Source organism: Natator depressus, chromosome 5 (assembly GCF_965152275.1).
Source record: "Natator depressus isolate rNatDep1 chromosome 5, rNatDep2.hap1, whole genome shotgun sequence".
In the NCBI taxonomy this organism is placed as follows: Eukaryota; Metazoa; Chordata; order Testudines; family Cheloniidae; genus Natator; species Natator depressus.
Window position 1 is genome coordinate 81,817,219 of NC_134238.1, and position 22,299 is coordinate 81,839,517.

Consider the following 22,299-nt stretch of genomic DNA (forward strand, 5'->3'; position numbering starts at 1 on the left):
ACAGCAGAAGTTGGAATTCTGTGTTTGGCATAGTTTTAGATCAAGTTGATTATCCACTTCTGCTTCTGTCAAGCATAAGACACCATTAAATCAAAATAAGTGGTAAACCAATGTTAAACTAAATTTCTCCTGCTGTATAATTCCTTATAATTATTGTATAAATCAACAGTCCCAAGGACATGGAAGTTAAAAAGAGGTGTATTACGATTTGTAATGCTTAAAACAATGTACTAAGTAAAAACAACACAAGTGTACACAGTGTATATTCACCTATTCCAAAAGAGGAAAATACTGTCCTTATAGGCAGGAAAACTATTTACACCCACCCCCAGGGGAACTTTCTCCCTCTCAGGCCCTCTGTCCCTGCTCTCCAGGGCAGGGAGCCGCTGATTTACAAACGCTTCGCGGCCCCGGCCAACCCAGCGCGCCCCCCCCACGCCACCGCCCTGTTCTGCTCGGCGCGCCCCCCAGCCCCGCCCCAGCCGTCAGAGGAAGCCTTGAATCCCGCGGCTGGGGCGGGGAGGGGCGTGGCCACGGCCTGGTGACGTCTCAGCCGCGCGCTGTCTCTCCCGTCCACGCCGGCTGACGTCAGTGCGCGCTCAGGGGGCCCGGAAGCGATGGCGGCGGCTGCGGTGGGCATGGGGCAGCAGTGGGTGCTGGTGGAGATGGTGCAGGCCTTCTATGAGGTGAGCCTTCTCCCCACCCCCGCTCGAGCCGGGTCCGGCATCCCCCCGCCCCGCCCCCATCTCCTTCAGCGGGGCCGCGAGCTCAGCCTGAGGAGCGGGGCGCTGGGTGACGGTCCCGCCTGGTGACACCAGCTCTCGGGGGAGGGGTGTTGTGTCGCGCTGGCGGGGGGGGGCCCTGAGGCCTTGGTGATTCCAGCAGGAGCCAAGCACCAGGCTGTACTGGCCGCCCAGGGAGCGGGGCAGTGAGTCGGCGCGGCAGGGTATGATAGAGCTGATGATAAGGCAGGGACGGGCAAACGTTTTGGCCTGAGGGCCACATCGGGTTTCCAAAACTGTATGGAGGGCCGGTTGGGGGGGCTGTGCCTCCCCAAACAGCCAGGCGTGGCCCAGCCCCTATCCAATGATTTAGTTGGGATTGGTCCTGCTCTGGGCAGGGGGTTGGACTAGGTGGCCTCCAGGGTCCCTTCCAACTCCGTTATTTATGATTCTAACCCCCCCCCCCCGCGCTTCTCGCCCCCTGATGGTCCCGTCCCCCCCAGGACTCCTGCCCTATCACCACCCCCTGCTCTCTAACTGCCCCCGGCCACCCCATCCAACTCCTCCTCCTTCCTGACTGCCCCCCGGGACCCCTGCCCCCATTCAAACCCCTGCCCTCTGACTGCCCCTACCCCTATCCACACCTCCGCCCCAACCACCCCTGCGAACTCCCATGCCCTCTATCCAACTTCCCTGCCCCCTTACCGCGCTGCCTGGAGCACCGATGGCTGGCGGCGCTACAGCCGCTCTGCCCCGCTGGAGCCAGCCACACCACCGTGCAGCACAGAGCACCAGGTCAGGCCGGGCTCTGCAGCTGCGCTGCCCCAGGAGCTCGCCACCCAGAGCATTGCACCAGCAGTGCAGTGAGCTGAGGCTGTGGGGGAGGGGTTGGGCAGGAGGGTCCCGCAGACCGGGCCATAGTTTGCTGACTTCTGTGATAAGACCACTGGAGCAGGCAGCACTGGTCACTTCTTGCAGACCTGAGTGGGGCTCAGAGATGAGCAAGGAGAATGACTGAGTGGCCTGGAGAAACTCAGGGTGTGAGGAAGTGGGATTGCTGACCTTGCAAAGGAGGGGAGGGGATCACAGTATAGAAAATAATAAATGCAGTAGTGACAGTAGAGCGGGAGTATCTTCCTGTGACTTAATCTAAGTTCAAGGGGATGTTTGGCCAAATTAAGAAGTGGAAAATTTGCAGTTGATAAAAGGACTTAGTTTTTTACATGACCTGTCATTTGACTGTGGAACTTGCTGCCATAGGAAGTCATTGAGGCCAAGAATTAAAAAAAAAAAATCAAAAAGAGATTGGACATTTATATGACCCCTGGGAATCCATAGTTGTCATAATTTATCATCAGGTTTTGGAAGGGGTATTAAACCTTATGCATCATGTATGAACCAACTTCCAACTATTAGAGACTAGGATGAGACCTAATGTGGGAGGTAGATTACTTTCTGTCTGCTTATTGTGAGGTTCTTGCACCTTTCTCTGAAGCATCAGAGACAGGACGCTGGACTAGATGGACATTGGGTCCGGTCTGGAAGAGCAGTTCCTATATTGGCAGATGCTGTGCATGTTTGTCAAAGTTAAAATATGGTGACATTTGTGTGTCTCAAGGTAAATCTAGTATCCATCGTGGTGGGGCTTCACATTCACCTTGAGAATTTATGCCATGTGCTCGTCATCATTATGAGCCACTTCTGACTTGGAGGCAGTTTGTTCCATATTGTGATGTTATTTCTGTTAAACTCTATGCTATATTTTGGTACATGCTGTTTTTGCCACACTTATTTTCTGAGTCAAAATCTATCATTTTGGTAAGAGAGTGGAGGCAATAAGATGAGACTTTAGTTTACACCTTTAGTACTATTATTGAAAGGCAAAGATTTATGAATTCAAACTCTGAATTTATTTTCCCTTAAGAGGGACTCTATGGTCATTTTATGCTAATGGCGAAATGGGTAATTATTTCCAGATTGTTAGAAACAGCCATTTCTGTGTTAGAAACAAATTGATGACTTGATTGCCACTTCATAGGTAAAGGTGTTGCTCTAATCTCTTCTATCCCACATACAATCCAGGTGGTGACCTACTTACGTGTATTGGAATCTTGTTTGAGTTACCTAGCAGGTCAGGCAATGAAAAGTACTGCTCACAGAAGAAGCAGCAACTCTAACCTTAATAAAAGGAGTACTTGTGGCACCTTAGAGACTAACAAATTTATTTGAGCATAAGCTTTCGTGAGCTAGAGCTCACTTCATTGGATGCATTCAGTGGAAAATACAGTGGGGAGATTTATATACATAGAGAACATGAAACAATGGGTGTGACCATACACACTGTAATGAGAGTGATCACTTAAGGTGAGCTATTACCAGCAGAAAAGCGGGGGGGGGGGGGAAGGGGAACGGACGGGGGGGGGGGACCGACCTTTTGTAGTGATAATCAAGGTGGGCCATTTCCAGCAGTTGACAAGAACGTCTGAAGAACGGTGGGGGGTGGGGGAATAAACATGGGGAAATAGTTTTACTTTGTGTAATGACCCAGCCACTCCCAGTCTTTATTCAAGCCTAAGTTAATTGTATCCAGTTTGCAAATTAATTCCAATTCAGCAGTCTCTCATTGGAGTCTGTTTCTGAAGACTTTTTGTTGTAGTATTGCGACTTTTAGGTCTGTAGTTGAGTGACCAGAGAGATTGAAGTGTTCTCCGACTGGTTTTTGAATGTTATAATACTTGACGTCTGATTTGTGTCCATTTATTCTTTTACGTAGAGACTGTCCGGTTTGACCAATGTACATGGCAGAGGGGCATTGCTGGCACATGATGGCATATATCACGTTGGTAGATGTGCAGGTGAATGAGTACTTGTGGCACCTTAGAGACTAACAAATGAATTTGAGCATAAGCTTTCGAGAGCTGCATCGATGAAGTGAGCTGTAGCTCACGAAAGCTTATGCTCAAATACATTTGTTAGTCTCTAAGGTGCCACAAGTACTCCTTTTCTTTTGCGAATATAGACTAACACTGCTGCTACTCTGAAACCTGAGAATAAGTTAGGTAATTGTTTAGGTAGTACAACCTGCCCCTTGGCTAGTGGATTTTGGGTTTCATTTGGTCACTTTCAGAGCTAATAGGGAGGTTGAGCAGTGAAAGAGTATCTTCTCAGTTCCCTGTTTACTAAGACCATGTCTACACTACAGAGGAAATTCGATCTAAGCTACGCAGTTTGAGTTACGTGAATAGTGTAACTCAATTGACATCACTTAGATATACTTACTGCGGGATCTACGCTACATGATGTCGACTGGAGACGCTCTCCCATCGACTCCCCCACCTCTTTTTGATCTGGTGGAGTACAAGAATCGACAGGAGAGTGATCTGCGGTTGATTTTAGCGGGTCTTCGCTAGACCTGCTAAATCACCTGCCGATGCGTCGCTCACTGCTCGTGGATCCCCCAGTAAGTGTAGTCAGAGAAGATCAGGGGTGCTTCTTGCCTGGGGGGGAAGCAAAAGTGTCAGGAGTCAGCAGTACCCGGAGGGGAGCTGCCTCTGTCTCCTCTTATATAACGCATTCTGCTGTTATTACTACTATGATCTTGTGGCTGTATCATTCCTGGTACTCTGCCTGTTTGTGCTAACCCAAAAGAAGGAGACCATGAGGTCTCACAATGGTACTATGACGACAAGGCCAGAGAGAGTCACTATCTATACTCTTTTATTTCCTTCAAATGATCTAATGTTGAAATTATCTAACTGATGCCACCAGTTCCTCTCCTCTGGTGATCACAGTGGAACAAGGCTTTGGTAGCCACTGGATTGTTTAGAGCAAATTCTAGTTTAAATGAGCAATACATTGGGAATTGTACGCTAAAGTTACTAAATTCTGGTGGCTCCGGATGCCTGTCTACTATAGCACTTCTACCATTATTACTAGGGCCCTACCAAATTCCTGGTCCATTTTGATCAATTTCACAGTCATAGGATTTTAAAAATTGTAAATTTCATGATTTCAGCTATTTAAATCTGAAATTTCAGTGTTGTAATTGTAGGGGTCCTGACCCAAAAAGGAGTTGGGGGTTGCAAGGTTATTGTAGGAAGGGTTGTGGTACTGCTACCCTTACTTCTGCACTGCAGGTGGGGTGCTGCCTTCAGAGCTGAGCAGTTGGAGAGCAATGGGTGCTGGCCTGGAGCCCAGCTCTGAAGGCAGAGCCAGCAGCAGGGCAGAAGTAAGGATGGCATGGTATGGTACTGCCACCCTTACTTCTGCGCTGCTGCCTTCAGAGCTGGGCAGCCAGAGAGTGGCAGCTGTTGACTGAGGGCTCAGCACAGCAGGCAGAAGTGCAGTAGTAAGGGTGGTAATACCATACCATGCCACCCTTACTTCTGTGTTGCTGCTGGCAGAGCGCTGCCTTTAGAGCTTGGTGCCTGGCCAACAGCTGCTGCTCTCCAGACGCCCAGCTCTGAAGTCAGCGCAGAAGTAAGTGTGGCAGTACTGTGACCCCCCCCCCTCCAAAATAACCTTGTGACCCCCTCCCCTGCAACTCCCTTTTGGGTCAGGACCTCCAATTTGAAAAACGCTGGTCTCCCCATGAAATCTGTATAGTAAGGGTAAAAGCACACACAAGACCAGATTTCATGGTCGGTGACATGTTCTTCATGGCTGTGAATTTGGTAGGGCCCTAGTTATTACTACTGGTGGAACTGAACAGGAGTGTTGTAGGTTAAGTATGGAGCTGTCAACTCTTCTCCAAAACGTCTCCAACTCTTCTGCTAACATGTGACCTCAGGGAAGTTTGTGCCTTAGTTTTCATGTTGGTTAAAGGAAAAGTGCTCTTCAAATGCCAACTTCTGTCATCATATGAAGTGATGTGTTGCATATGTCCTTATTACCACGTTTATGGTGGCTATTGAAATATCTGTATTGGTAATTGTTACTACTTTTGTTTCTCAGTGCATTTGCATTCCACTTCCTCCATTTCTGTAGGCCCTATACTAACAAAATACTAAACTGTTTTTGGAAATAGCTTCTCACAGTTTTATTCCTATATGGAGTGGGTAGAAGGGTGTCTCTATCAGATTCTTGAAAAATAACTGATGTCCATTTTGTATACTGGACTCTTGTTAAAATAAAATAGAACATAAGAACAGCCATACTGGGTCAGACCACAGATCCATCTAGCCCAGTATCCTGTCTTCTGACAGTGGCTAAGGCTAGGTGCTTCAGAGGGAATAAACAGAACAGGTCATCATCAAGTGATCGATTCCTTGTCGCCCATTCCCAGCTTTTGGCAAACAGAGGCTAGGGACGCCATCCCTGCCCATCCTGGCTAATAACCATTGATGGATCTATCCTCCATGAATTTATCTAGATCTTTTTTGAACCCTATTATAGTCTTGGCCTTCACAACATCAGCTAAACATAGCTAAATGCATGTTCTGAAAGAGCTATCAAGTGTTGATATGTTTTAGAATTAGGTTTATGTCTAGCATGAACTTGTTCCTTACGTGGGCAGGGTTTAGCCTTATGCAGTTTCTATTAATTCGGCTGCAGATTTAATCAAATGTAGTCTGTCTAGCAGTGATTCTATGTAACTTTTTAAGTATGAATTTAATGCAGTTAAAAGTGTCCCTGAGCCAATAAAGTATGCAATTCACTTCCATACAAACTCCTTATCCACATCTTTGCTAGTGTAATTTAGGCTAACCTTCAGTGTACTCGCTAATCTTCCCATGCATCTTTCTAGAATGAAACTGCCTAACATATCAACTTTGAGAGCAGTTTATTATGCCTTCTGCTAACACATACCTGTTCACTTTAACACTCAGTAGGCAGGATCTGCAAAGCCATGAACTTTCATAAAAATGCTTTTTTTTTTCTTTTAAATAAAGGAGGTATGTATGAACAGTTCTAGTTGATGCAAGACAACTTTGTTTCTTTTAGAAATCTAATAATGGAAAGGAAAAATACCAGCTGATTAAAACTTATATGGACTTTTTTATTTATTTTATTTATTTTAATTTCTAGGCTCCTGCTTACCATCTTATTTTGGAAGGAATTCTAATACTGTGGATAATCAGACTTCTTTTCTCTAAAACCTATAAACTTCAAGAACGATCTGACCTCACACCTAAGGTATATTGTAATAACATTCTTCTCAATATGCAGATTGTTTCCTTATAGCAACAATTTATAATACTAATACATTTGTCTGTTGTGACACTCAGAGTGTGGTGTGGTCACCACACAAATTGAAACCACTGTGATAAGATGATATTTCTAGTGACTCCAAAATGGAGTAAGAGATCTTTCAATATGTGTTTTGTTTTTGGGCAGGAAAAATGATTGATCATAAATATTACACCAATTAGAGGAAAACTTAATTTTTAGAAAGTTACAAATTAGAAATTTGAAGGAATTGGATTAATTGTTAAATTTCTAGAGAGATGAAATTGGTATCAGCTCTACTTTTGAATGGATTTGTTTTAACAATGGAAACTTCAGGTAGTTTTTTTTTTTTTTTTTAAATCTGTTGGAGAAATTGAAATTCATGCTGAATTTTGTTGTCCTGGAAAGCAGTTGCTAAATCATCAGTCTGGAAATAGAATGTCAGCATAAAATACTGCACTTAATGCTTCAGATATTGGCAAGTTTAAGAAAGGATTGAGAACTTTTATACATCTGGGGGGATAAAATTCTGTTAAACTTTTAAACTTATTCCTGCAAACAGTTATACTCTTTAACTCTAGCAGTCCCATTGACTCCAGTTGCACTGCACATGTAAGTTAAGCATGTGTAAGTATCAGAATTAAACATCAGTACTTCATTTTCTCTTTCTTGGTTCTCCTACTTCACCTCGTACTCAGAGCCATTATATTCTAAAAAGTAGTGATGATGGTGGGGAGCCCCCCATGACTTCCTCTGTACTGGTATCTAGTAGTCAATAAGGGGCTGAGAGGCCTTAGTGGATCTGCTTAGGCTAGAAGTATTGCCACCAGCAGGCTATCGTACTGCAGGTCATGGGTTCCTGAGATTTTTAACCAATATAATTGTATGTTATAATTTTAAATATTCACCTTCTGTCCACCAGTATGACACTGCCTTTACTCTTCAGGCATCATCTCCCAGGTCTCTTTATGTGATAATGGTGAATATGGATATTGCTGGACAATGCTGCACAGCAATAAACTGTTTTGACAGTTTGATAGAGAACAGAGAGATCAGTATTAAAACTACAATATTTAGTTAAAAAAACCGATAGCATGTCACCCTCAACATGCTAGGCTAGCAGCATTAACACTAGCTAAATACTTGATGGAACTTAATGAGAATTCTTAACCCTTGCAGACTGCTTAAGAAATGGGGGTGGGGGAGAAGAAATCTAATGCATGTGCTATAATTACATTCATGAGCACACTAGCTTTCAATCTCAGTAGTAGCCAAGCACACATTCTAACATGATTGTAGCTATTTCTAAATATTAAACAAATATTTAGACTTAATGTTGTTGCACACGTTCATGTCACTTTATTTCCTTTCAAACATATGGCCATTGGGCATAGTTCCAATAAGAAATACAACATGTAAAAGATCAAATGTTTTATCTAAACACTTTCTTCAAACAATTTTAAGAAAATCTCTTCTGAAACATAGGGCCTTTTATATTTTGATCCTCTTCAAATATGTCACAGTTCAAAAACAAAATCATTCATCTAAATAAAAGGAAAATATTGAAACCACAACAGAATAAACTTACAGTTGTGTACACTTCCCTTTCCTATTTCTAATCTTTTTTGTCATTTAGACTTTGAAATTTTTTCTTTAAATATAAGTATGAGTTTTCTGCATCAGAATCTTCAAACAAAAATTGAAGTTACTAAAATAATGGATTTTCTTAAAGTAATGCTGTAATAAGTATCAGTAGGTCATATAGTTTTTAAATATTCCATTAGCCTTACAGTTTATATTGACATTTAATTACAATATTGATGTGAAAATCCAATATCATAAAGCTTTTTTGCATTTGTGAATAGATCATCAGGAGTGTCTGGCCTTCTTTGTCTTTTTGCAAGGATAGGTAGGATGTTATACCTGGTAAATAACTCTTAGGAAATGTTACTTTTCAACAGTGTTAAGGGAGATGTTACATTTTAGAACTCATGGTCATAGTGACTGCTGACATTTTAAACGTTGTTGTGTAGCTGGGCTAGACAGAGTGGTACTTAAAATGTCAGAAGCCTTCCTGGAGCCTTTTCTACACTGGTGCTAAGAACAATAATAGGATATATTGGCAATATCAATCCTAGTGTAAATGTAAGCTTAGTTAATTGCCCATATCCTATGTATGGGGCTCATTCAGTGCAACAGAATTACTTAAACTATAAAACCAAAGAGTGGAGGTTGTCAGTGGTAGTCACAGTATCTAAAAATTTAGTTAGTCTTTTAAAATAAGTTAAAAGTAGTTTCAAACTTAACATCCCTTTAATAGCTAATGCTTATATCATAGCCCTACTTAGTGTCAATGTGGTTCAGGGGCTAGAGAGCATAGGAATAGGTGGAACTAAGGAACTCCTGAAATCTAATGTTGGCTCTGACTCTGATTCACTATGTATCCTTGGGCAAGTGACATAACCTCTGTTACTCCATCTGAAAAATGGACAGGAACAATTGCCTACCTTGCATGTGTTGCGAGGATTAGTAGTTATGACATGCTATGCTATGCAATATTACCCAATGTGCAGATTGCGATAAATTGATTAGTAATTGTTACTTCTGTTGTGTCACTTCACTTAGCACTCTAATGCAAGAGCTGTTTGCTTAAATAGTGCTATAGAATGGTTGAGGACGGGAAGTGAGGAATGCTGTATCCAATATTAAATTAGAGGGTGATTTTGCTAGTTGGTAATCAGAAATCGCCTTAGCTAAAATTTTGACCAGGACACAGAGTCAACACCTCTTCTTTTACAAAACATGCCATGAGATCTTTAATTCAAAGTCACCTTGAGCAGTGCAGAGCCCCTCTGTATAGTATATGGGGGTAATAGTTCAACATTGACTTGGAAGGGTGCCACATGTTGATATAGTTCTTTTGGCTAGAACTATACCCATCTGCTTATCATACCATAATCTGCTATAATGGAAATCATATTTGAAAGATACTAAACATTGGGTACTTTGACTTTTGATCCTTTCAGGAAAAGGAAGAATTGATTGAAGAGTGGCAACCAGAACCTCTTGTTCCTCCTGTATCAAAAGATCATCCAGCTCTCAACTACAAAATTGTTTCAGGGTAAATTTAGCACAAAATAGTTTTATGTTCAACTTCAATATAAATCTCTTTTCAAATTTCTCTGTTTTTAAACATATGAGGATTTTAATGTTCCTGGAATATCTTTGTGAGTGAGTTGCATATTAGGATTACAGGACTGGGTTTGTCACTGATGCTAAAGCCTCCTATCAAAGTTCATTGTATCTTTGTCGAAACAGAATTAAATTCTGAGGAGATACGATAGTATAGAGAATCTGATTCTTTTATTCATTACCTATAGTAAACTATTAAGTAATTGGGCTTCATCTTGGTATCTTATTCAGGATCTTTTTCTGTTTGATGATTAATAACCAAAATGAAGCAAGTTTTGTAAAGGTATAGGCCTAAATCTCCAAAAGCAACTAGTGTTTTTGGGTTTCCAACTGGAGGGACCTGATTTTTGAGAGGATTGGCACTTTCGTAAATTACACTACTTTAAGGTTTCTCAAGCCGAGCTCTCAAAAGTGGAGTCATTTGAAATCTTGGCTATAACATCTTAGGGCTTGTCTACAAATTTGAAATGGGACTACACCAATGAGCACTAGCCAATTAGTGTGTGACACTCTGGTGCGGACTAATGCACTGTGTGGACAGAAAAGCTCTCAGAAGAGTGATACTGATCCACAATTCCCATACATGTTGCAGCACAGATGCATTTCAAACATAAGTACACTTCTAGAGTGTACATCATAGTACTGCAGGAATGGTACATTTTTTTGTTTTAACTTTTATGTTGGTAGCATTTAAAAATAAAAGTATATTTTAGTGCTCATGAAAGATGCCAGGTTAACAACACTAGTAATTTTAAAATCTTCCACTCACGAAACAAGTGTGGCACAAGCAGCACAGTGATTGCCAGGCTAGCATGCGAAAGCAATGTGCCTCTGCCTTGTCAAAGAGGAAGCAGCTCTGCTTTAAAAAAATAAATAAAATAAAATAAAATAAAAAAAAAAATGGGGGCCAAGTTTAATTGTGGCTTCTATGATGTGGATACTTTTGGTCACTTTTTCCCTGTCCAGAGCTGTTTTCAAAGATGTTGGGAAAGGGTGTGGGGAAACAATCAAAATGTCTCGGTGGGTATGGGATGAAGGAAAATATTCAGTGTTTGAAAATCTTTCATTTGAGTTAAAAAATGCCCAGATAAACTATTCAAAGCCTTTCAGGGCTGCTACACTTAATAGTTAGGGGATGAGGAGGAAGAATCCTGGCACCTTGCTGGTAACACTAAGACCACCAACTAGCTACCTTCCCATGGGCCATTGAACAGCCATTGGATTGTAACTTAGGCTGTCAGCCTAGTTCATGTCTTAGAATTAATATACAAGTGAAAATTTCCATATCCTATTGGCAGTTCAAGAGCCATCTTGTTCCCTGCTAAATTAGTGTTTCAGGTATCCTGTTGACAGTAACGGCAGTCTTCCTTCAGTGATTTTGATGTTAATCTTCCACAAAAGTGCCTGTAATGCATCTCTTAATTATAATGGTATGTGGTGGGGGTTCTTTATTGCCATATTTAATACAGCTTGTGGATTTGAAGCATATGTAGCTGACAGCACCTTAAGAAGTATGAAATATTGTCTGCTAAAAGTAGAATGAAAACTCTTGATTTATTCTAACCTACAAAGGAGAATAACACCTCCAACATAATGTGTAAGACCGTTCTATACCTCATGTTCAGTTCGCTTACATAGATTCTTGTCTGACCTAAACAGATGAATTTGTTACTTAACCAAAAGTTCCAGCAGCTAATGTTGTTAATGGTGGCAAAACCAGCAATGCAGAGCATTTTCCTAACAAAGAGCAACCAATTTTAAATTAATTACTGTTAAAAGACCACTCGAAGAGCATCTATGTTGAATTAACTGATTCATGAAATATAATAGCCTATGCTTTTTAGGGAAACTATCGGCAAGATAGCCTATTTAGACAGGATCATATTGAATTCTCATTCAGCAAATATGCACCTTAATGTTTAAGGGAAAAATAATGAAATGTTGGAAACGTAAATGCTAAAAATGAAGTGTATTCCTGAAAGAACAAAATCCCCAAAAAACTTTCTAGACATTAGTACTTGTTCTATGCTAACTTTAATAAAACGTTATTACTTGTTTTCTTATAACTTTTGATATATCTTTGTGTTTTATGTTGAAGATGAAATTCAATGTTTGCCTCTGTCTGCAACTCCCGATATCAGTGAAAGCCCCAAGCACAGATTTGGAGTCTTAGGACCCCAAAAGACATTATCCAATCAATACACATGTAGGTTCCATGAACATCACTTGGAATTCTTTGAGTGGCCCTCATTCTTAGTTTATATAAAAACAACTAGTGGTCCCATAGGTGATACTGTAGGAACTGTGGAGCATAAAAAAACACTAATGCTTTAAGACAGGTTTCAGAGTAACAGCCGTGTTAGTCTGTATTCGCAAAAAGAAAAGGAGTACTTGTGGCACCTTAGAGACTAACCAATTTATTTGAGCATAAGCTTTCGTGAGCTACAGCTCACTTCATCGGATGCATACTGTGGAAAGTGTAGAAGATCTTTTTATATACACACACAGCATGAAAAAATACCTCCTCCCACCCCACTCTCCTGCTGGTAATAGCTGATCTAAAGTAATGACTCTCCTTACAATGTGTATGATAATCAAGGTGGGCCATTTCCAGCACAAATCCAGGGTTTAACAAGAACGTCTTGGGGGGGGGGGGGTAGGAAAAAACAAGGGGAAATAGGTTACACTTTCCACAGTATGCATCCGATGAAGTGAGCTGTAGCTCACGAAAGCTTATGCTCAAATAAATTGGTTAGTCTATAAGGTGCCACAAGTACTCCTTTTCTTAATGCTTTAAGGCTGCTCCACATTCCCACGCTGCTTTGTGAAGTTTTCATCTTGTAGCACCTGCTATAACTGAGGTTGCAAAGTAGTTTACAGAATTCAGTATCTTGTTTCCATATGCTTATAACTTTCCAGTGCAATTGCATTTGGACTGAAGTTTTCCATGTTTGGTCTTTGCCCAAGGGTAATGCTTCTTTAGAAGCTTGAACAAAATCTTATCAATCTGAAATATGAGAGGGGAATCTGACCATACCTTCCTTAAGTAGGGCTACAGTTTTGAGACTCTCCATGGGAAGCTCTCAGTGAACACTGTGTGTCTTTACTGGGCTTGAGGGGTTGGGGAGTGATGGGGAATTATTTTAATTACCAAAGTTAATAGCGTTTAAAAAATTGCATCTGGGAATGTACTGATCATGGCAATAAGCAGCCCTGAACTTGCAAAAACATATGTACATGAGAACTCCTTTGACCTCAACGGGACTACTAACCCGTCTGGTTACTTGTGGGCATGTTTAAATGGCCAGGACCTTAGAGATGCATTTCAGAAGGACATACAGTGAGTTAATTGAACACTTTTCAAAACTGTTTTGCTGATTTTTCTCATTAGTTTGATCTTCGGAATTAACAAGTTTGAAGAAAACTGAATCCATGTTTTTTCAAAGTTATGAACCCTTGTGTGCAATAAGCTGAAACATTTCTTACAATTTGTAGTGAATTCAAATTTAGCCTCTTTCTGTTTGTAGTTTGTTCAACTTAAAACTTTCTCCAAACTTAACTCATTCAAAATGTATTAAAAATTGTTTGGTGAATTAGGGTCAGAAAACAGTTTTGAAGCAACTGTCAGAGGATGTTTGATATTTGAGCGGCCTTGGTCGGTTTTGATTGTGTGTGTATATATAGGTCACATAATATTGTTTGTTCCCTGCTTAGACAAGCTTGGAGAAATGGTTTTTGTATTCAATGATTACGTTAGTACTTTACTTCCTGTTACTTTGTTATTAAACGAAACTTTAATGTTGAGTTAGTAGTGTCTTTAGCATTTATAATCACTGTTAGAAAGTATAGAACACCGAGGTCTGATTAATCTGTAGGTTAGACATTAGGGGTTTCTGGCCTGATGCCTAAATTTAGGAAAAGCAAGTCAAACTGAGTTAGCTAGTGCTAATGCAAACTCTTAAATAATCAGATTTTTTCATTGCTTCAGTAAAGGTGTCTGGTAAAATGCTTGCAGTGTAAAAGATTTCATTATTCTCCTGGTTACAGGCTGCTTGTTCTAGAGTTTGCTGAACATTTTGCTCTGGTCACATTTTTGTCTGCACAGCTATTTTTTGTCGTCATTGCTTGATTTTTATTTCCAAATCCTGGTTCTTTGGCTGGCTGACTCCTAGCAAAAACAGTTCCTGGAATTACTGTAACGTCTATGAATTAAACAGAATGAAATCTAGCATGTCAGATTTCCCAAGCATTCTAAAGCATCTTGTGTTCAGTGTCTGCATAAACTTGGTGCCTTTTTATTTTTATAACTTTTTTCCATACGTGTTTGCAAGGGTGATCTTGCTTTATGATGAAACTATTGTTTTTTAGTTAACTCTTGTTAGCGAAGTGGGAGGGAAAACTTTTAAATCCCACTTTTATCTTTTGTTTCTATATAGCATCTCTTATTCCAAAGGATCCCAAATGCACTTTGCAAATTATACAAAGGAGAAGTTTTAACCATTACTTAAATATATCACCTTTGTGACATGAACCAGCAATTATTTAAACAAGCAGCAATCCTAAACAGTTCAGAACAGAACTTTGGAGAATACTCCATTTAGTTTAAGAGATGGGATTTTAGGTAGGCAGAATATAATTATTCAAACTGGAATTTGACAAGATGCTGTGGTTAGTATATCTGTTTGTATTGTATTTAGGCTATGTCTACATAGAATGCTTACACCACCTCAGCTGTACCGATGCAGCTGTGCCGTTGTAAGATCTTGTGTGGCCACTCTATGGCAACGGGAGAGAGCTCTCCCATCGACATAATTAAACCACCCCCAACAAGCGGCGGTAGCTATGTCGGTGGGAGAAGCTCTCCTGCTGACATAGCACTGTACACACTACCACTTATGTCGCTCGAGGTTGTGAACCTCCCTCTCCCTCCCCCCCCCCCCCCGAGCAACATAAGGTTTTGTCGACATAAGTGGTAGTGTAGACATGGCATTAGGTTCAGAGTAAAATTAAGACTTTGAAAACATGGCAGAATAGGGGGGAAAAAAATCATGTTTTAATTAATCTTACTATGTTTTTTTAAAAAAAAAAATCCGTGTACTGTTTGACCATTATGAAATGGACAAATATTTAACTTTAACTATAGCACTGTTTTTATATTTTTGTAGCCCCCCAAGTCATAAAATCATAGTGAACGGCAAGGAATGTATAAATTTTGCATCCTTTAACTTTCTTGGACTTCTGGATAATGAAAGAGTGAAGGTGAGTGGGTTATATGATTGCACAGTTATATACAAAGGGATTTTTAAAAATGTGCTATTGCATTTTATCTTTAGTTTGGGGATGACTTCAAAATATGACTCTCTCAAACACTTAGCATAGTAGTAGTCTTCATCCACATCACATCCTAAGCCTGGTTCTGCTGATGCCTTACCATGTGACCTTGAGCAGGTCACTTCACCTCTGCTTACATTTCTTTATTTGTAAAGAAAAGATCTTTACATATCTACCTCATAGGAATTACCAAAATTCTAAACATTTAGCTCTTATATTTAGACATATTCAAAGCCATATGCAAATATTAAATAAGTATTCTTGGGTGAGGTGTTTCCACATGAGTGCAGTCCAGTAACAACATGAAATAAATGGATAGCAATAACTTGGGTTATGCCTCAGTTATTTCCAGTGCATACTGGAAGTGTGAAAGTGCTAGGAATTTAAATGGCAAAACTTTAATCAACCTTTAAATATGGCAGTATATGCATCATTGTAGTTTGTGTATTATAAATAAGATACTGTTTGGTCACAGATTCTGTGACTTTAACAGATGTCTGTGACTTCTGGGGCTTCAGTCTCAGGTGGTGGGGCTCAGGCTTCAGCCCTGGGTGGCCAGGCTCAGGCTTCAGCCCTGCAGTGACCATACACTGATTTTGTCCGTTTTTACCATGACTGTTCCGTGAATTTTACCTAATTTTGCTGTGACAAAATTGTATCCATAATTGAGTTCAATTCTGAGGCATTTATAGGTCTTTGAAAAGGACAATTCTCTATATGTAAGTTCTTCCAAAGTTGAGTAGATAATCAATTTTTTCCCCTTCCTTGATTATCCTTGCTTTTATGTGAGCTATATCTGCCCTAGCAATTTTAGCACAACCAAACAGAATTATCTGGGAAATAAACAGCCTCATCTACCCTGTCATTCTTTCAGATTAGAAAAAGTGACAGTTTAAATTTTGTAACCAAAAATAGACTACAGAGAGAATTGTTTAAAAACACTTCAGGAAGTATCTTCTAGAAAAATTTAGTGACAAACTTTGAGATTCTAAATGGCATCTGATAGAGGAGTTTATGGACATCTTTCTTTGTGGCATAGTGCTTGCTACTCTCGGTACGCTCACTGACTTCAGTGAGACTAATCATGGTACAGTAGTACGCATTGTGCCAAATAGTGAGGTGTTAACAGGATCATGCCCATGCTTTGCGGGAAAGGGGGTGATGCACTTAAACTTTGGTCTTTCAATGGCCCTGGCCATTCAATCTGCTTTCTATATAAGAAGACAAAGTCAAATCAGTTTTTATAACTTGTTCAGGTTGTATTCAGAACTATATATAATCTTGTTGCAAGAGCTGAATAATTTTTTCAATTAATGTTTAATCTAATATTCCTTTTCTTACTGTAAAGGAGGTAATCTGATAGAAGTGACTTCCTCCTTCTCCTCAGGTGTTGAAGAGGCACTCTCCCCAACTGATATTGATAAAAACAGAGAAGACTATAACTAGTTTATAGCTGTGTATAGTGCAGTCATTGATGGATGGTGTCGGCTTGAAAACTTTATTTTGAGAGGATTAAGAGTAGCAGCCGTGTTAGTCTGTATTCACAAAAAGAAAAGGAGTACTTGTGGCACCTTAGAGACTAACCAATTTATTTGAGCATAAGCTTTTGTGAGCGCAAATAAATTGGTTAGTCTCTAAGGTGCCACAAGTACTCCTTTTCTTTTTATTTTGAGAGAGAGTTTAGCTAGTTCTCTTTATGCTCCTGAAGTTTTAAGGAATATAGTTTACTTATGTGAAATACCAAAGTAGATAGGGTGACATTGACTATAGGCTGTCATCAAAATGAAAGTTCTTAAATTAGTAGGTGACTGTTACATTATTATTAAATTAAACATCTCAAGGCAACTGTTGTCTCAGTGAGATTTGCAGTGGTGCCTAACTCCATAAGGTGCTTTTGAAAATCTTTCCTTAGTTTCTTTGTGTGAAGGAAATAAAGGACAAAGTAAATAATACACTTCTGAGGTGGTAGTAGAATATAATCTTTGCCTTTTTGTGAAATATAAATTTGTCCTTCAGCTAGAACAGTACTACTGAAATGGCTAATATTTCAGTAGGTATGGAATCGTATATAGTTGCTTGATTTTAAAGTTAACTTATTGGTACCTACTAGGTACTTTTTTCCTCAGTGTACCATCGGTGTAGTATTGTTATACAGTAAACTAAGCCTAAATACCTGATTAAAATAGTAAAGTCTCATTGGCAAATGAGTTTACAAAATTAGTTGTTGTACAACATTTTAATTGCATTTGGTTCTATGGCTATATAACTAACTTTTATATGGAACAAGAAAAGCAATGTTGACAATTATGTAAAATTGACAATGTGAATTGTGCAGAATATATTATTGTAGAAATAAGCTAAATGTTGTTTCTCATGTAATGTTTTCACTAAAGAATGCAGCCCAGGCATCTTTGAGGAAGTACGGAGTTGGCACTTGTGGACCTAGAGGGTTTTACGGAACTTTTGGTAAGTATAACTTTGCTTTCTGTTACTAACATGCTTTTAATTCATCTTATTTTAAAGATTTTCATATTGAGGTATTGGGTATTTCCAAAATACGTACTCTGTACGCTGTCTGTTTCTCAATGCATGGAGTGGCTGGCACACAACAGACTTTTTGGTATGATTGCTAATGATCTGTGATGCTTATCATTGTTAAAATTAAATTAAACAAGTGTTTAAACAAAAGGCGCTTCTCACGTAGTCCATCTAACAGATCCTTTAGCCAAGTCATAATGCTGAATTTGACGTATTGAGTTTAGGGCACCATAGAGAGAATGTGGATAAACTAGAGTCCAAATAAGTACAATTAAATGATGATGGGTTTGAGTCTAAAAGAGGGAATATGCACAATCCAGTCAAGACTGAGACATATTTAAGTGTTTTTAAAAGATGTAATAAAGTAGCTATTTTCATTACTACTAGCTACCCAACTGTCTTCTAATACATAACGTCAGTAACAGCAAGGATATATAGAAATTACTTGTCAAGTAAATTGTTACTATACTTTTTTTCTCTTTAGACGCTTCCTTATGTTTCAAAATTTCACTTGTTTATAATGCTGTGGAATTTGCCATATGGTGAAGTGTGTTTAAAATGGTTGAAGTAGAAATGCACTTTAAACTCCTTCATTAAATGCCAAATAGACCACAAGAGGGCAGTCTGACTTCTGTATATTTTAAAATTCTAATGATGAAACTTGTCTTATTTGTATAATACTGTATTCAGAATGAAATATCCTCTACAAGAAACATTAAGACTTTTTGTGGTGGGAGGAGTTCTAGTTATGACAAATCTCAGTGTGAAGGTTGGTGTGTTTTTTTTGTTTTTTTTTTATTTATAATCAGCTTAGTTGTGAAACTAGCCTCTCTCATATTTCATTACAGAATTATGGCGTTTATTATTCCTTTGCTGTCTCCACTCAGAAGACGTAAAGGGCAGGATAGTTACAGGCTTAAAATGTTGTCTTGTCTTGTGAGCTTTCATGTCACTCCCTGGGAGTCATGGATTCTTTTGTTAACCCAGATGGTTGTAGAGAGCTCCCTTGGCGTCAACCATATGTTTGATTTCTCCAGAAGGCTGGTTTAGATATTTCATTTAGTCAGGTCAGCCCTATTGCGTGGTCAGGCAATCACTTTGTGTTTAAATTTGATAAATATTTCATATCTGCTAGAGCAAGATTGTTGTATTGCAGCCTTTGAGACTTAATCCTGCAGACTGTGATCATTAATGTCACAACATATCTGGTCTGCCTCTCCAACCAAGGTGATAGCCATCTAATAATAGTTACTAGTGAGCATTTATGGATGCTTTTGATTCCTTGACTTCCTCACCATATATTGGCAGCCCTGTGTCCAGGAGTCACTAGTTCAGTGGTGATTTCTGGGACTTCAAAAAACTTGCTCGAAGACTTTAGAGGAGAGATCTTGTATGTGGAATTTGTGCTGATATGCAGGCGAGCTATGACTGAGTCTAAGGGTATGTCTACGCTACAAAATTAGGTCGAATTTATAGAAGTCAGTTTTTTAGAAATCGTTTTATATAGTGGATTGTGTGTATTCCCACACAAAATGCTCTAAGTGCATTAACTCAATGGAGTGCTTCCACAGTACCAAGGCTAGCATCGACTTCTGGAGCGTTGCACTGTGGGTAGCTATCCCACAGTTCCCGCAGTCTCCGCCACCCATTGGAATTCTGGGTTGAGGCCCTAATGCCTGGTGGGGCAAAAACATTGTCGCGGGTGGTTCTGGGTACATGTCAGGCCCTCCCTCACTCCCTCCATGAAAGCAACGGCAGACAATCGTTTTGCGCCTTTTTTCCTGGGTTACCTGTGCAGACGCCATACAATGGCAAGCATGGACCCCGCTCAGCTCACTGTCACTGTACGTCTCCTGGGTGGTGGCAGACGCGGTACTGCATTGCTACACAGCAGCAGCTCATTGCCTTGTGGCAGCAGACGGTGCAATAGGCCTGATAACCATCGTCGTCATGTCCTAGGTGCTCTTGGCCGCCTCGGTAAGATCGGTCAGGAGCGCCTGGGCAGACGTGGGCCCAGGGACTGAAACAGGAGTGACTTGACCAGATCATTCTCTTTAGTCCCGCCGGCAGTCGTATTGCACCGTCTTCTGCCGAGCAGCCAGGAGGTGAGGATGGCTGGCAGTCCTACTGCACCGTCTGCTGCCAGCCAAAGATGTAAAAGATAGATGGAGTGGATCAAAACAAGAAATAGACCAGATTTGTTTTGTATTCATTTGCTCCCCTCTCCCTCCTTTCGTGAAATCAATGGCCGACAATCGTTTCGGTGAGGTCTGTCAGGGGCACCTTGAAAAGTTTAATGGAGAGTCAGTCCTGCCTGGAATACCGGCGGGAGGGATAGCTTAGTGGGTTGAGCATTGGCTTGCTAAACCCAAGGTTTTGAGTTCAATCCTTGAGGGGGCCATTCTGTGTGACAGTTGTTTCTGTTTCTCCTTGATGTAAAGCCACACCCTTTGTTGATTTTAATTCCCTGTAAGCCATGTTGTCAGTTGCCCCTCCCTTCGTCAGAGCAATGGCAGACAATCGTTCCGCGCCTTTTTTCCATGCAGACGCCATACCACAGCAAGCGTGGAGCCCACTTAGATTACTTTGGCAATTAGGAGCACATTAAACCCACGTGCATTATCCAGCAGTATATGCAGCACCAGAACCTGCCAAAGCGAAACCGGGCTAGTAGGCGATATCAGCATGGTGACGAGAGTGATGAGGGCACGGGCCCTGGCAATGTGGGCATCATGGTGCTGTAATGGGGCAGGTTCATGCCGTGGAACGCCGATTCTGGGCCCAGGAAACAAGCACAGACTGGTAGGACTGCATAGTGTTGCAGGTCTGGGATGATTCCCAGTGGCTGCAAAACTTTTGCATACCTAAGGGCACTTTCATGGAGCTTTGTGACTTGCTTTCCCCTGCCCTGAAGCGCATGAATACCAAGATGAGAGCATCCCTCACAGTTGAGAAGTGAGTGGCAATAGCCCTGTCAAGGTTCCTTCCGCACTCTGAACTCTAGGGTACAGATGTGGGGACCTGCATGAAAACCTCCTAAGCTTACTTTTACCAGCTTAGGTTAAAACTTCCCCAAGGTACAAACTATTTTACCCTTGGACTTCCACTGCCACCATCAAACTTTATCTGGGTTCCTGAAAAAACGTAGTTTGGAAAAGTCTTTCCCCCCCAAAATCCTCCCAACCCTTGCACCCCACTTCCTGGGGAAGGTTTGGTAAAAATCCTCACCAATTTGCATAGGTGACCACAGACCCAAACCCTTGGATCTGAGAACAATGAAAAAGCATTCAGTTTCCTTACAAGAAGACTTTTAACAGAAGAAAAAAAAAGAATCACCTCTGTAAAATCAGGATGGTGAATACCTTACAGGGCAATTAGATTCAAAACATAGAGAATCCCTCTAGGCAAAACCTTAAGTTACAAAAAAGACACACAGACAGGAATATTCATTCTATTCACAGCTATTTTTCTCAGCCATTTAAAGAAATCATAATCTAACACATACCTAGCTAGATTACTTACTAAGTTCTAAGACTCCATTCCTGTTCTGTCCCCGGCAAAAGCATTATACAGACAGACACAGACCCTTTCTTTTTCTCCCTCCTCCCAGCTTTTGAAAGTATCTTGTCTCCTCATTGGTCATTTTGGTCAGGTGCCAGCAAGGTTACCTTTAGCTTCTTAACCCTTTACAGGTAAGAGGATTTTTCTTCTGGCCAGGAGGGGTTTTAAAGGGGTTTACCCTTCCCTTTATATTTATGACAAGCCCTGTGGAAGCTTCCAATGCCAGACAGCTACCGGTCAGTCGGGAATCAATTTGGAGTGGGCAAATCTACTGTGGGGGCTGCTGTGATGCAAGTAGCCAACGCAATCAAAGATCTGCTGATATCAAGGGTAGTGACCCTGGGAAATGTGCAGGTCATAGTGGATGGCTTTGCTGCAATGGGATTCCCTAACTGTGGTGGGGCCATAGACGGAACCCATATCCCTATCTTGGCACCGGAGCACCAAGCCGGCGAGTACATAAACCGTAAGGGGTACTCTTCAATAGTGCTGCAGGCACTGGTGAATCACAAGGGACGTTTCACCAACATCAGCGTGGGATGGCCAGGAAAGGTACATGACGCTCGCATCTTCAGGAACTCTGGTCTGTTTCAAAAGCTGCAGGAAGGGACTTTGTTCCCAGACCAGAAAATAATCGTTGGGGATGTCGAAATGCCTATAGTTATGCTTGGGGACCCAGCCTACCCCTTAATGCCATGGCTCATGAAGCCGTACACAGGCAGCCTGGACAGTAGTCAGGAGCTGTTCAACTACAGGCTGAGCAAGTGCAGAATGGTGGTAGAATGTG

At 40.9% G+C, this 22,299-nt stretch overlaps 1 protein-coding gene across 2 annotated transcripts in view; it reads left to right on the forward strand.

Annotated features, from left to right (window-relative positions):
• Positions 1 to 547: 547 nt before the first annotated feature.
• Positions 548 to 22,299, forward strand: part of SPTLC1 (serine palmitoyltransferase long chain base subunit 1) — a 51,127-nt gene continuing 29,375 nt past the window's right edge. Inside the window, exons 1-5 of one of the 2 annotated variants that reach the window (XM_074953083.1) lie at positions 548 to 686; positions 6,750 to 6,857; positions 9,917 to 10,011; positions 15,248 to 15,341; positions 17,807 to 17,879. In XM_074953083.1, coding sequence (XP_074809184.1) covers positions 618 to 686; positions 6,750 to 6,857; positions 9,917 to 10,011; positions 15,248 to 15,341; positions 17,807 to 17,879 — 439 coding nt within the window. In that variant the 5' untranslated portion in view covers positions 548 to 617. The remainder of the gene's footprint in view (positions 687 to 6,749; positions 6,858 to 9,916; positions 10,012 to 15,247; positions 15,342 to 17,806; positions 17,880 to 22,299) is intronic. The other variant, XM_074953084.1, reaches the window with a different exon arrangement.